Genomic DNA, 14,542 nt, shown 5'->3' on the forward strand with positions numbered 1-14,542 from the left:
TCAGGCGACAAGGCCCAACACGGGGCTGGATCTGGCGGAGCTGAGCTCTGCCAGTCCTGCCTCCTCCCACCTGGCTCCACCCCCCACCATGCCCCTCCCCACCCTCTCTCTGATCCCACCATCCCAATCCCAGAATGCCTCCTCCCTGCTTCTCCTCACGCTCCCACTCACCTCTCCATCGCCCGGCGGTGTGGGTCACCATCAAGTGATGGAGCACTGGCTTCCCACCAGTGCTAGTTCAGTGCCAGCTGGCACTGGGCCAGTGCTAAGGGTTCACAAACGTGCCTTATAACACATTTGCAACAGTGTGCACTGGCGATAAGCTGGTGTGCTGAGCTTAGGATTGGGTTCTAAAACAAGTACCCCAGTGCTGGAAATTCTAAATTTCATGCTTGCTTTTTTAGATTCTGAATGAAAAAAGACACTTGCCGTCTGGATATGTGCATGTGTGCGTGTGTGTATGTGTGTGTGTGTGTGTGTGTGTGTGTGTATCATGGATAACATATGGCTATATACCTCTTTACATACAACCATGCGCTTCATTCATGTGTGTCAATTCATTTTCACCGTACTTCCTAGGACATAATAAAAGCAAAATGCAGAGACAATATGTAAATGATATGGAGATTCAATTTATGCACCATTCAGTTCTTATGAAGGAAAAAACAAATGGCCACCTGGCTGAGACTCCTCAGTTTGCCAGCAGTCATGTTTTGTTACAAATATCTGTACTAGCACTGATTATCAGTGCAATCTTTTGTCAGTCACACACATGCTATGGGAAAGAGCTTCAAAACACTCAGATGTTCACAGAAGGCAACAGAAGCAGCAATGAAAGAGATCTGTCTTAACTAAACAAAATGCAATGAGATACAGTTGCGAAGTGAAACACAGTAAGAAAGGTACTGCCCCAGGACCCCTATCCAAGGTCCTGAAGGATCCAGAGAGGAATCTGCCTGCAATAATTAGAAACAGGCTAAAGTAGCATTGTGTTAGCTAACATGCTCATAGATAGGTATTATACAAATATTTCTTTTCTGTTTCTTCATATAGACTGGGATCCAAAGAGCTGCTTAGAGGGATTAGACAATTTCATATAAGACGGATGTTTCAACAGCTTTTTGGGCCCATGTGAACTAGTTTCATGATTCTTTTAATTCTGTTCATGGAAAGAAGTCCATGACTAAAGTTAAAGCAGGATATCCCTTCAGCTGGAAGATAACATACTCATTTTCTATCCAATAAAACTGACCCTATGCAATATAAGAAGAAGAAAAAATGTATACTGTGCCATTAGAAAACTGTGATATACAATGTCCCAAATGAATACCCTCCAAAACAGTATTCCATTATATGTGAGATCCTGGCACTAGAGGTTAACATGGTAACCTGTGCTATGCATATCAGGAAGGACTTTGTAAGCACATATGAGATTTTCTGAAATCCTGACTTATATATGCTTAGATATCAAATAATGTTTTCAGTACATTGTCCAAAAATAAAAGGAATGTGGCAAGGAATGTGGCATTATTTTATGAAAAAGATCCCACATGAGTAATAACTACCTGGAAAATGAATGTACCCTGTTCAGCCATGTTTGTTTTTAGACCCTCTGTCCCTTAACCTCTTAGGGCACAATCCTAACCCCTGGGTTAGGCCGTCACTAGTCAGTTGTTCCAACCCAGGGGTGTCACAAAAGTACTGTAAGGCACTCTTGTTGGGGAGACCAGTGGTAGGAGTTCCGCTGGCCTCCCCACGCTGGTTCCAGGCCTGGCATGGTAAGATTGCATTGGTTGAGAGCCAATGCAGTAGTCTGGGGGGACGTGGGGAGGGAGGGGATGAGGCAGGAGGGAGGCATTTCAGGGCAGGGGGAGGGTGAGCAGCAGGTGTTTCTGGGGGCGGGTGGGCAAGAAGCAGGAGGTGGGGCCAGGATCTAGCGGTTATGCTGGATCCTAACCCTGTTCCCAGGCAGCCTGGGGCAGTCCCAGGCTGCTTGGATTTGAGCTACCCCTTGAGATGGGGCAGATCCAAGTAGCCCCATTGGGGCTGCTGCTGCTTTACACCTGGGGTTAGGGGCAATGATTCCCCTTGTCCTGGGCTGAGCTGCTTTCAGCCCCAATCCTGCCTTGGATGCAGTGCAGGCCTGCTGGCCTGCCTGCTCCAGGGCAGGTTAGGATTGGGCTGCATGTTGCTTCTACCTAGAGAGAAAAAATCTAAGCTGTTCCAGAACCCAGAGGTTTAATACAGGGCATTAGAAAGTGACACTGTATACAAAGTTTTAGTGTTCTCACATGGGATGCAGGAATCATTATTTATATTCCTTACCTCCCTATAATGATGCCACAAATAAAAATGTCATGAATTTTTCAAATTACATAATTGTTAATGGGTCTCTTTTTCAGATGACATGTCACACTTTAAAAATAAATTTTTGCTTCATTTTCAGTATTGGTTCTGTTGTGTTTTCATTCAAGATGGTGTTCATTCACATACGATCAAAATACTTAATCATCTCAATCTAATACTTTGTGTAATATACCACATTAGAATCATTCTCAAGTGCAAGAGTGATAGCGTGTTCCTGATATCACTCATGAAAATACCTTCTGTCGATGCCTTCTGCTGAAGGCAGGAGGCTTGCACTGCATCCAACACAGGTTCGTTGGCTGCAGCGGCTCAGCCGGGGCAAGGGAAAGCTCTTCCCCTTACCCTGGGTAAGGGCTGCTCACCCCAATGGGTCTCCTTGGACCTGCACCACCTCTGGAGGCAGCGCAAGTCCAAGGAGAGTGGAGTGGCTTGAAGCTGCCCCGTTCTCTGCGGGGACAGGGGTTGGGATCTGGCATAGCTGCAAGGTCCCAGTCCTGCCCCCGGCTCCCCATGCACCCGCCCCTGGGGCCACCCGTCGCCCACCTTCCCCTGCCCAGAAATGCCCCCTCCCACTTCCTCCCTATAATACATAATAATAATACAGGTATTTATATACCGCCTTTCTTGGTCGTCAGATTTCTCCTCAGACTTTATTCAAGGCAGTTTACATAGGCAGGCTATTTAAATCCCCATAGGGATTTTTACAATTGAAACAAGGTTCTATCTTTCAAGAACCACAACATTCAGATGTTTCTTTCTGATCTGGTTTCACATTCTGGCCTCCATCCTCCCACGCTCAGAGCAGATGGAATAACTCTGCTCAGCTTGTCAGCTGCTTCAAGGTCACACGGTGCCAATGGCCTCGAACTGGCAACCTGTGGATGTTATCTTCAGGCAAACGGAGGCTCTACCCTCTAGACCAGACCTTCTGCCCTACGCCTCCTCCTACGCCTACCATTGCTGCTTGTGTTGGCGTGGGCCCACCGACACAAGCAGCAGCGAAGAAGCCGCTGTGGAAGCTTCTATTGGCCGCCGCGCACTGCGCTGCTTCCTCCCACAGAGGTGCAAACGTGCTTTACTGCACATTTGTGACCCTCCTATGCCGGTCCAAGAGACTTGGGCTGGCTTAAGGCGCAGTTAGGATTGTGCCCTAAGTTACAGCCCAATCCTATGGGTTGCCTAATGCCAGTGGAACAAAGACTTGCTGTTGTAAAGTGTCTTTACAAGTGGCCATTTCTGAGATGCTACTACAAAGCAGCACCAACAGAGGTCAGTTGTTGCAGCCGACAGTTGAGCAAATAAGCCAGCATGGGAGAGAGTGGTTTGTGGGATGGGAGGGAGAATAACAGGGCATGTTTGGGGTGGAACTAGCAGACAATTTGGGGAGGGAGGGGGTGGATCCAGTGGCGGTTGCACATGCCAGATCTTATCCCCTCTTTTGGAAACCATTCCACCCCTTTTCTCTTCTCAGACATATCCCACCAAAAATGGCTGGTGGGACACCTAATGGGACCCACAGGCAATCAGGCAACCTACAGGGAGATGTTAAAAAAATTAAATTAAATATTTAAAATTTCACAGTCCAATTGACCCCCCCCCCCATCATAGCATGTAGCACAGCCTCTACTGGTGGAGCTGCATGCTATAATGTGGTGGGGGATAGGAATGGAGCATTAATTTATCCCAGTGAAATGTTAAAAATAGCTTACCATATTGAAATAAAACTTCTGCATGCCTAACAAGTTAGTAAAATGTCCACAGTGTATTTTGATGCCTTTTGTAATGATGCTTATAGCTATTACAAGCACTTTCTGTTTCTTATTATACACTAAACTGAGAATGTTTTCATTCTTTTTGTGTTGTGGCACCACATCTTTGGTACCAATTACCAGAAGACTTGAGGAGAGCCCCTTCGTTATATGGTTTCCAGCAAGGTTTAAAGACTTTTTAATTTTGCTTGGTTTTTGAGGAGGGAGGAACCTCCTAAGGAACCCACTTTTAAATTTTTGTTGCTGCTTTTATGTTATTGCTTTTATGTTATAGCTGTTTTATATCTTAATCTGCTCTTGTATATTTTTAATTGCTTTTAATGGTTTATGTTGTATACTGCATCGAGCACTGGTAAAAGTGGTATATCCAATCCAGAGATTCATCTTGGAGTTGAAGGCTGAATAATCACTACTATTATCATGCATGTAGAAAGTAATCAGGGCTGAAGAGGGAAAGTCTTTTACCATGGAAACCAGGGTTGAAAGTGGGAGAAAGGTGGCCTCTGAATTGTGTCTAGATTTACCTTTTACTTCCTGTTACTAACTTATTAGTTGGTGAATGTTTTGAGAGATTTCACACAGTAATCTATCACAACACAAATCACGTGTTAGGTACTTGGACTCAGTCCAGGTGTCTCCTTCCCTGATGTTTCTAAAACCTGATTAGCAGCATCATGAAAAGCTCTTTTCAGATGTTCCTTGAATTCTTGCTATTGGCATGGGATGGAGGCACTGCGACATGTCAGCTACAGTTACGCTGGGTATGCAGAATAGGATGCAAGATTTTTCCACCCCGCAGTTGGTTTGCACGTAGCTGGCAAGACTCACTCATCTGCGGAAATCTGTAATAAGCGTGGATTGCTATGCCTGTATGCTTTTTAGTGTAAGGCTTCCTCTTGAACTGTTTCTTCATCTGTGTTTAGGAGGAAATGCACTAAAAATTAGAAATTCACTGGTAAGGGTGAAAACTACTGTACGGCCATATTGTACTTTTTTGAAATTATTTGCCCTGTGCAAAATGCATAGTTAAAGGCAGGGAAGTTCCAGGCCAGAATGAAATCTATTTGAAGTCTCATTAAAACCACAAAGGGCTACTTTAGATATCTTTTGTCTTTAAAAAAAACCTGCACCGATCCCAGTCCCCAATCCTATCCAATTTTCCAGTGGTGGTGCAGCAATGCCAATAGGACATGCACTGCATCTTGTGGTGGAAGGACAATCTCAGAGGCCTTCTCAAGGTAAGGGAACATTTGTTCTCTGCATTACGACAGCATGGTGCATTACGACTGGGACTGCATTACGACAGCATGGTGCTGGAAAGTTGGATAGGATTGGGCCCCCAAACTGCTACCATTAGTAATTTTGAAGAATGACTTATTAATATATTGATTTTAGGGTATAAACTGCATAACTACACTAATTAGTGGTTTAGTGCTCTTATATTGACTGTGAATGGTTGAGAAGCCGATTTACGTACAGCTTTATAACAGAATGCTCATCAGCCACAGGGCTGGCTGCATTTATACTCTCAAGGAACCTGAATGATTCAAATAATGACACCTCATTAATAGTCTGTGCAAATGGAAACATTCACAGGGATATATTTGTTATGAATTTAGTGCATTCAACTCACACTCATTGCAAAGAGACTATTACATAGAAAGCAATGTAGACATGAGACTGTCGGCCCAATCCTAACCAGTGCTGGCGCAGCAGGGCAAGTGGCCCACACTATATCCTGTGTCAGTTAGGAACAGGCTGTAGGCATAAAGCCCCAGGCTGCCCAACAGGGCTTCTTGGATGTGCACCAGCTGAATAGCTGGTACAAGTCTGAGAAGCCTACATCAAGGGAAGGGAGCACAGGATATGGCGTAAGCCTGCTTTACTGATCTGCTTCCTCCTGGGCCTGATCCACTCCCCTTGCTCTGAAATATCCCCTCCTTGCCTCCATTCTGTCCTCCCCCCAATCCTTACGCTGCTCAGCACTGTTCCAGCTGCAGGTCCAGATCTGGCTCTGGTGGGACAGCACAGGCCTTCCCACTGACACAACTTACTCCCGAGTTGTCACAAGCATGCTTTGCAGCACGCTTGCAGAGGCAGTAAACTCCTCATCATTTTAGTGAGCAGCAGTTGCAATTGGACATAGCAGAACAAAGTTTTGCTGCAAAAACCAAAATGGATTTGTAGATCCAAATAGAGCTTCAAAATTCAGATCTCTAACAGAATTTCCTGCTTGGACTTTGGAAGTCTTGATTTCAGCCAAACCCAATTCATGGTAATTGAATATAAAATACAAGCACTCTCACCATATGTATATGCAGCAGCTGGTCTAACACTTCTAAACGCCCTCTACAATCTTTATAAGGTATGACAGTCAACAGTCAACAAAACCTTTATTAGGCATAAAATAAGGTATGACAGATTTTTGCCCTAATTATTCCGTTTTCAAAACTCAATGAGATGACCAAATTGCCACAAATTAACCCTGGGCTTGTGTGAGATTCAACTTTGCTCTTCAATTTTATTTTTTATGTGCCTTTTGGGTGACAGATCTCCAACACAGAGAATCATGGTTTCCATGCCATGCAAACAGTCTAACTCTGTGTATGGCAACGACTTCACTATTACATTAAAAATGAAAGATATGAATATCTGGGTTCTTCTGTATTATCCCTATGACTTTATGCTAGTGGTATATGAGGGACAAGCCCTGCTGTATGACTGGGTCTTGCATCTTTTACTTTGTCACACAATGCATAATTAATGTATGGAATTCACTACTACAATATGTGGTGATGGACACTGGTGCCAATAGCTTTCAAATAGATAAGTTCATGGAGGATAGGTCTACCAGTGATTATTAGCCATGATAGCTAAATTGAACCATCCAATTCAGAAGCAGTATAGCTCAGATGTTGGGTGTAAACAAGAAGGGAAGATTGCCACCTTATAAACTTCCTAGAGGCACCCAACTAGCTATTGCTAGGAACAGCAGTGATGATCTTGGCCCCTGTGCCACCTGGGGCCAAGATTGCAGAATGCCGCCCCCCACTGGGGTGCTTCTGAGGACCAGAGAAGAACATGCACAGCCTTCTCCAGCCCTCCAAAGGCCTTGTGAGCAGGCCTCTGGGGGTACAAAGGTTCTTTTGGGCCCCTTCTCAAAGGGGAAGGGGGGCAATGGCGGCAGGCAGAATGGGGGGGGCAAAATAGGTCAGGAGGAAGATGCTGACGGCCAGAATAGTCTTTGGAGCCCAGGTCTACCAGGCTTCTTGATGTGGAGCCCAAGTCTACCCGATCATGTGCCATCGGCAGCTAGATAAAGTAATATGGAAACACACCAAACACATTCCTGAGTCTCTCTAAAATCTTTGAAATATAGAAAATACATGGCAGAAAATTAGCATCATATTTGAGTTCACAGTAGAATGGACAGTGTGCTGTGTGCATCAGAATGAATTTCTGCAGCAGCTGTAGCCCTGCAGCTGGGTCCCTGAGCTCCTATACACTTCTTCATGGTTATCGAATTCACAAGCCAAAGAGCTACTGTAGCAGGCCAGTTTCCTCCCAGATTTGACAGTGTAAAGGAGGGTCATGGATACATTTCTGGGCCTGGTGTATATGGCTTGCAGCAGTAGTTGCCACTGCATGCTTGTGGTTTTGCCCCTCATGCAGGTTGCAAGTTCAGGTGAAATAGGAAAATGTAAGATCCCAGGAACTTTCTGGGCCCCTTCCTGTGACTCCTGGGCCCCCTTTCTGACCCTGGGCCGGGGTACAAATTACCCCCTTTCCTAGGCCCTGCTTTTGAGGCCTCTGGAAGTCCTTAAATGTCACTTCTGGTTTTCTCCCCAAAACAGAGGAGACCGTGTGTGGCTTCTGCAGCCATCAGATGGCCTCCAGAAGGGGTGAGGACAGTGGCATTGGGGAGGGGAGGAAGACAGAATTCCCACAGGTGTGGCACCTGGGAATTTTGCCCCCCTTTGACATGCCCTAGGTATGCTAGTGGATGGATGTTTGGTTTGATCTAACAAGTCTCTTTTTATGTAAGTACAGGTATTTGATTATGGCCTACTGGAATGGCTATCAAAATATGCAAACAATCACACTATTGAAGTTCTGTATTCCATATGTAGTCAATTATGGGCAGTTCATGTTTTCTTCCATATGAGAACATTTGTTCAACATGTCTGTACCTCCTTCCTGATACTGAAATGTCTACTCTCTGCTTTGAAGCATATTTTCACATGTACATTCTCAAATCCTCATCACTCTGGATTAAACTGACATAGGTTGCATTCTGACATGTTGCCTAATCTGGGTGTGTTTCCCAAGCAAGTCAGCCTGTTAATCTCAATGGCCACAATTGACCTGCATTGATTTTGGGTCATGGAAAAGAAAAATATGCATGTAAGCAAGAAAGGTAATGCCTTCACTCAGGTGCATACTTGAGTTTAATGCACAAATTGAAGGTGCATGATGCAGCAAACTTGCTCAAGCTATGCAGGTACAAGGTTAGGCAGTGTCTGGATGGGGAATTCCACATGAGCCCTATTTATGCCTCTTTGGAGAAAAGATTTATAAATCTAATAAAGGAAAGCTACTTTCCTACTTTAAACAATAAAAAAAATACTAACAAAAATCTAGAGCATTTCTTTGCCTATTTTGACTTGTTTTTTTATTATGTTTGAAATGAAAATATAAAATAAAAACAGATAATAGTACTATATCAGGAAAAAGACTCACCTTCTGTTTGTGAAAGGGCTTCCTGAGGGAACAGAGTGGGAGAACAGTGTGTCATTCATGCTGGTGACAGGTCTGGGGGGCCTTAAAAGAGAAAAGAGTGACTAAGAACATGTGGTTTATATATAATGAAGCATCAACACATACAAATCTTTTCAGTCAATAGGGTTGCAAAATGTTTGTTTTTCTCTTGAACTCAGTGGAGTTTCTGAAAATACATGCATAGGGTTGTACTGTCAAATTTTGGCTTTGGATGCACTAAGGCAGTGCTTCCCAAACTGTGTGCTGCTTTGTTGGCTAACATTCTCCCCTGGGGGCTGGGGGGATAAGGATAGGCCCTCAGTTTGGCTGTATTCGTCCTAAGAGGCGACTAAACAGCCACCGGGTAGATGGGACTCATTAGCCTGGGAAGGCAGCTCATCTGAGAGAAGGAAAACTCTGATCCCAAACCTCCACTGCCTTGTGGTTACATCCAGTTATGGAAAAGGCTTCAGGAGTCAACCTCGAGGCAAAATCCTGAACCCGAGGCAGTTCATGGCTGAACACAGTCACGTTCTGGCAACTCCTGCGAAGTCGCTGGAACCAACCATATTGGCCTCTGCCTTTCCATTGGACCATTTCAGCAACGTGGAGAGGGGGGATTTGCTGCATGGAAAACAGTCTATCCTCCATATCTACTTTACCCAGGCTTTGCGCACCGGAGAGGACACTCTGTTCCGGAACCACTATTCAGAGCACAATACCATAGTCTTCTGAGACCGAAGGATGCCAACTACTATTCTGCTACTGTTTTAAAGGAACACTGTACCCCTTTTGAAACACTGCATCTGCCTGAAATTGTCCCATTTTACTTTGCTAAAATGAACATCTCGGGGCCACTGGGTGGACCCTTTTGAACCCAATCTGTATTCAGGCTGCTCGGTGTGGGGAGCCCTGCTTGTAACAGGTCATCACGTGGCATCTACTATTTTCACTATGCTACAGCACATTCCCTCACTATTAAGTTTGCCATGGCAATGGCACGATGACAATGATATCACCAAATCAACTTGGTGAAGGATTCACATAAGCAGCTCCACATTCAGAGCATACATACAATCTGAATTTCAAAAAGCTTACACGGGTGCTTGTGAATACAAATATCAGCCCACTGACTATTGCAAATAGAAAGAATCTGCCACAAAGCATTTTATTGTATTTAAAAGCATAGTGAAGATATATAATTCTCTTGAGCAATTCATTTTCCTTCTTTAGATTTTTCCCCCAAGTAGCAAAAACAAAAGAGTAGACAAGAATCACACAAAATTAACTAAAAGACATGCCGCAGGTGCTTTGTGACAGATTTATCTTCAATTTGCATTTTTTGCAGGAATGCTGATCAGAAATAAACTTTACAAATACAAATCATGTTGCATTTCTACACCTCATGTTCTTCTATATTGCAAACAAATGCATCAAGAGATTCAGTTGGACAGGAGACAAAATAAGACAAAGAGTTGCTAGCTCTCATGCATTATTTTAGTCATCTACCTCAGAAATAGAATGGAATGGAAATGGAAAAGGTGCATGGAAATGGAAAAGGTGCAAAAGAGAGCGACTAAGATGATTACGGGGCTGGGGCACCTTCCTTACGAGGAAAGTCTACGGCGTTTGGGCTTCAGCCTAGAAAAGAGACGCCTGAGGGGGGACATGATTGAGACATACAAAATTATGCAGGGGATGGACAGAGTGGATAGAGAGATGCTCTTTACACTCTCACATAACACCAGAACCAGGGGACATCCACCAAAATTGAGTGTTGGGAGAGTTAGAACAGACAAGAGAAAATATTTCTTTACTCAGCGTGTGATTGGTCTGCGGAACTCCTTGCCACAGGATGTGGTGACGGAATCTGGCCTGGACGCCTTTAAAAGGGGATTGGACAAGTTTCTGGAGGAAAAATCCATTACGGGTTACAAGCCATGATGTGTATGTACAACCTCCTGATTTTAGGAATGGGCTATGTCAGAATGCCAGATACAAGGGAGGGCACCAGGATGCAGGTCTCTTGTTATCTGGTGTGCTCCCTGGGGCATTTGGTGGGCCGCTGTGAGATACAGGAAGCTGGACTAGATGGGCCTATGGCCTGATCCAGTGGGGCTGTTCTTATGTTCTTAGAAGTGGCTTATCTGTGGGCCAATACAAGGAACAGAATACTGACTAGGTGGGCAGAAGCCCAACCCACAAATATTAAAAGCATTATTTTAGTCATCTACCTCAGAAGTGATTTAAAAATTATTTGAAAGACAATACAAGGAACAGTATACTGGATAATTGGGTAGAAACATAACCCACAAATATTAAAAACTTTGCTATTGCCCTTAACAAAGTCAAGGTAACATTTTTGATGTTTGATTCAGAAGGGCTGACTGCCATGGCTGCTTCCCATACCAATGGAGAAACACTAAGGTTGGAAGAAATCATGATTGTGAACCCTCCCCATGTGACCTCTTGTCTTCAAGGTTGTATGGGAAGCAGCAATATAGCTCCCAACACATGCGCCCCAATCCTAAACATTTATATTAGAGTAATGAAATGCACAGTTCCAAAGACTACATGTGGAAACAGGTTTCCATACATAGGGCAGATATGGAAGCATACAAAATTCAGTTTTAGGAAGGAAGAAGCTCTGTGTTCAGTAACTGGTAATGCAATGTTATTTTCCTGTATGGTACAGTGGTCCGGGGTGGGGGGTGTAATCTCAGGAATCTTTACAAAGCAGGGCTATGTGTGCTGTGACAGCAATGGAGAATAAAATGCTCTCATAGTGATAATTAGCAGCTAGGCAGGAAGGGAAATATGCACAGCGGAATCTGGGTCCCCTTGTTCCTATTCCCTACGTGATAAGAACTCCTAGAGACTTCAGAGGGAAGGATGACATAAGAAAAAAATCCCTTGACAAATAAAATCACTAACCGGAAGGAATATTCAAAGATTCTTATGAGGTTTCCAACAAATTCTGATAGATCAATGATCTAAACATAAGACTTGATTCTGCATTTCAAAAAATGTTCTAAGGGACAATATTTTACTTACCAGGTATCTCTTTTGCAGCCATAATGAAATAAAGATACATTATTAATAAAGATGAAATCTTTTCTTTTTAATAAAGCACCAAAGGTAGGATACTCAGACATATTTCGCTCTGCTAATACTATGATCTTACAGATGAACAGTCATGGATGGGTATAACAAGGCAGACATGCAGAATTATTCAAGTATACCTTCCATGTGATCAGAACAGTTATGATTTTTGTCATGATTGCTAGCTGATACATATATCAAGAAAACTGAACAATAACCAGTTTAGAGGCTGACAGTTTTGTATTGTACATCCTAAGATTCCAAAAATGCACATGCAAAAGGAAAAATGGTTTTAAACAGCTCGGTGTATGATGCCAACAATAGTTGCCTACGTTCTGCATATCAATATAAAGCCCCCAAGATTTCTTACAGAACATTTAGAAACTGGAGATTGATTCATGAATGCAGAAAAGCTGAATCATTAATCTGTAACATAATACATTACAAACAAACAAAATTAAGAACTCACTAGTGTGCACAAGCCCTTGGGTGTGCCTAGGATAGCATGGTGAATTCCTGGCATAATCTATATATGACATAAATAACTACAGATAAAAAAAGATGTTTTCATTTAAAGTGGTGTTGATGACTATTAATTAAATTTAAGTGAGTAGAACTGTCAGTGCTGTAGATTCTCAGATAGGGTTAAGTGATTAACAAAACCTGAAGAGCACTTTGTAGAGTCTCATAGCCCAATTCTAAGCTTCCTGAAGCCCAGAGGAGTGCCAAAATGGCAACTGCTGCATCCTATGGGTGCTGCAGCAGCCACCGGAGTCTGCTTGGAGGAAGGAAATATTTGTTCCCTTCCCGTGGGTAAGGGCACAGGTCCCGCAATGGGGCTTCTTAAGTTTGTGCTGGCTATTTTGCCAGTGTAGAATTGAGAGTCTCTGGACTGGCTAGTAGGTTTGACACAGGGTTCTGAATCCAGCAGAGCAGAGCTCCACCAGTCCCACACCCTCCCACCCCGCTTCCTCCCCCCACTCTGCACCAACCTGCCCTTCCTCCACCCTAGAATGCCTCCACCCTGCCCCAACAAACTTCTCAGCCACCCAGGGCTTTTCACTTGTGCCAGGTAGCATGCAGCTTGTGTGCGGCTGGTGCTAGATTCAGCACAGACTAGCAATGGGTCAGTGCCAGTGCTGACCCCGAACTGAGTATCACAGGCATACCTTACAGCACATTTACGACACCCAGCACCGACAGAAGGATGGCACATCAAGCTCAGGATTGGACTCTTGGACAGCTGTAGTGTTGTATCTTAAGTTATTGTTCTGTTTGCATAAGGAGGCATCTGCACATGGAAATGCTAGTGCAAGGTTCTTGCGCAGCGAAATCCAAATGGAATCCTGATTTGGCTTTGCACTTGTGCAACACACTACACCATTCTTTGCACATGACATCAAACATAATGTCATTAACTTACTGTTATATAATGTCTGAAATGTGAGGATTAGTGCACAATGCCATCTTATTTCCATATGCATGCCTTAGGACACAACCAGTTGTACGAGGGTCGCCCAGAAAGTAATGCACCACATTTTTTTTTCTCAGCCTACAGTAATGGTACGAATGCAAAACTTTAGATATACATAACATTGGTTTCAACTGCACTATCAGGAAAAAGTGAAAATTAAAAGCAGGTGGTGTCACTGTCATCTCCAGGCACATGGAGCTGCTCTTTTGGAAGAAGGTAGTGTTTGCAGGTCAGCACAGACCAAATTACCGATGGCTTTTAATACCCTTCTAAGAACAACGCTCAATTTCTTTTTCATACCCCATCATATTTTCTGCTACTGAAACAGAATGGCACTTAGAGCTCAATCCTGAGCTCAGCGCTCCGGCTTTTTGCCGGAGCACACTTTCGCAAAAGTGCTGTAAGGCAAGTCTGAGAGGCTTACCGCCAGGTCAGCACCCGTGCTAGCCCAGCACTGGCTGGTGCTGGGCTAGTACCAGGTGGGCGCCCGTCCTCCACTGCTTGGCAGTCTCACAGACTGCCGAGCCGCAGCACGGTAAGCAGGGGCGAGGAGGGGGGTGGCTTTCCGGGGAGGTGGGAGGCATGGGGAGGGCAGAGAGAGGGCGGGCGGGAGGCATGACAGGGAGGTGGGGGTAGAGGGCGGGCAGGACGCATGCCAGGGGAGGGAACAGGAAGGCAGGAGGAGGGTCCGGTGGAGCTCAGCTCCACCGGATCCTGTCCGTTCATGCAGGGCTCGGCCTCCTAGATGAATGCCTTCATTTAAAGTGAGTAGCCCTATTGTGGGACTGCTTCTCTTACCCGGGAGAAGTGCCAAGGTGCCGTCTGCAGCAAGCACAGGATGCGGCGGCAGCCATTCTCGGCGCCACTGCAGCCACGTGCCCTGGGCAGCTCAGGATTGGCTGTAACTCAGGTAAAAGTAGTTGTGATTAATACCACAATTCTCTGAGTACTTATTTACATATAAACATGTAAATAAGGCTGCATGTCTCACTGAGAGTAACTTACATTAATCTTACATTAATCAGTAAGACAACTAATTTCTCCCACTGATTTTAATAACATATTATCACAA

At 44.4% G+C, this 14,542-nt stretch overlaps 1 protein-coding gene across 16 annotated transcripts in view; it reads right to left on the minus strand.

Moving 5' to 3' along the window:
- DTNA (dystrobrevin alpha) overlaps positions 1-14,542 on the minus strand; it is a 211,627-nt gene that overhangs the window by 49,576 nt on the left and 147,509 nt on the right. For 15 of the 16 annotated variants that reach the window (XM_066626649.1, XM_066626650.1, XM_066626659.1 and 12 more), the window contains one exon: positions 8,877-8,957. In XM_066626649.1, the coding sequence (XP_066482746.1) occupies positions 8,877-8,957 (81 nt within the window). Of the gene's footprint in view, positions 1-5,583; positions 5,674-8,876; positions 8,958-14,542 lie in introns of all 16 variants that reach the window. The other variant, XM_066626662.1, reaches the window with a different exon arrangement.

The sequence above is a fragment of the Tiliqua scincoides genome, chromosome 4, assembly GCF_035046505.1.
Source record: "Tiliqua scincoides isolate rTilSci1 chromosome 4, rTilSci1.hap2, whole genome shotgun sequence".
Taxonomy (NCBI): domain Eukaryota; kingdom Metazoa; phylum Chordata; class Lepidosauria; order Squamata; family Scincidae; genus Tiliqua; species Tiliqua scincoides.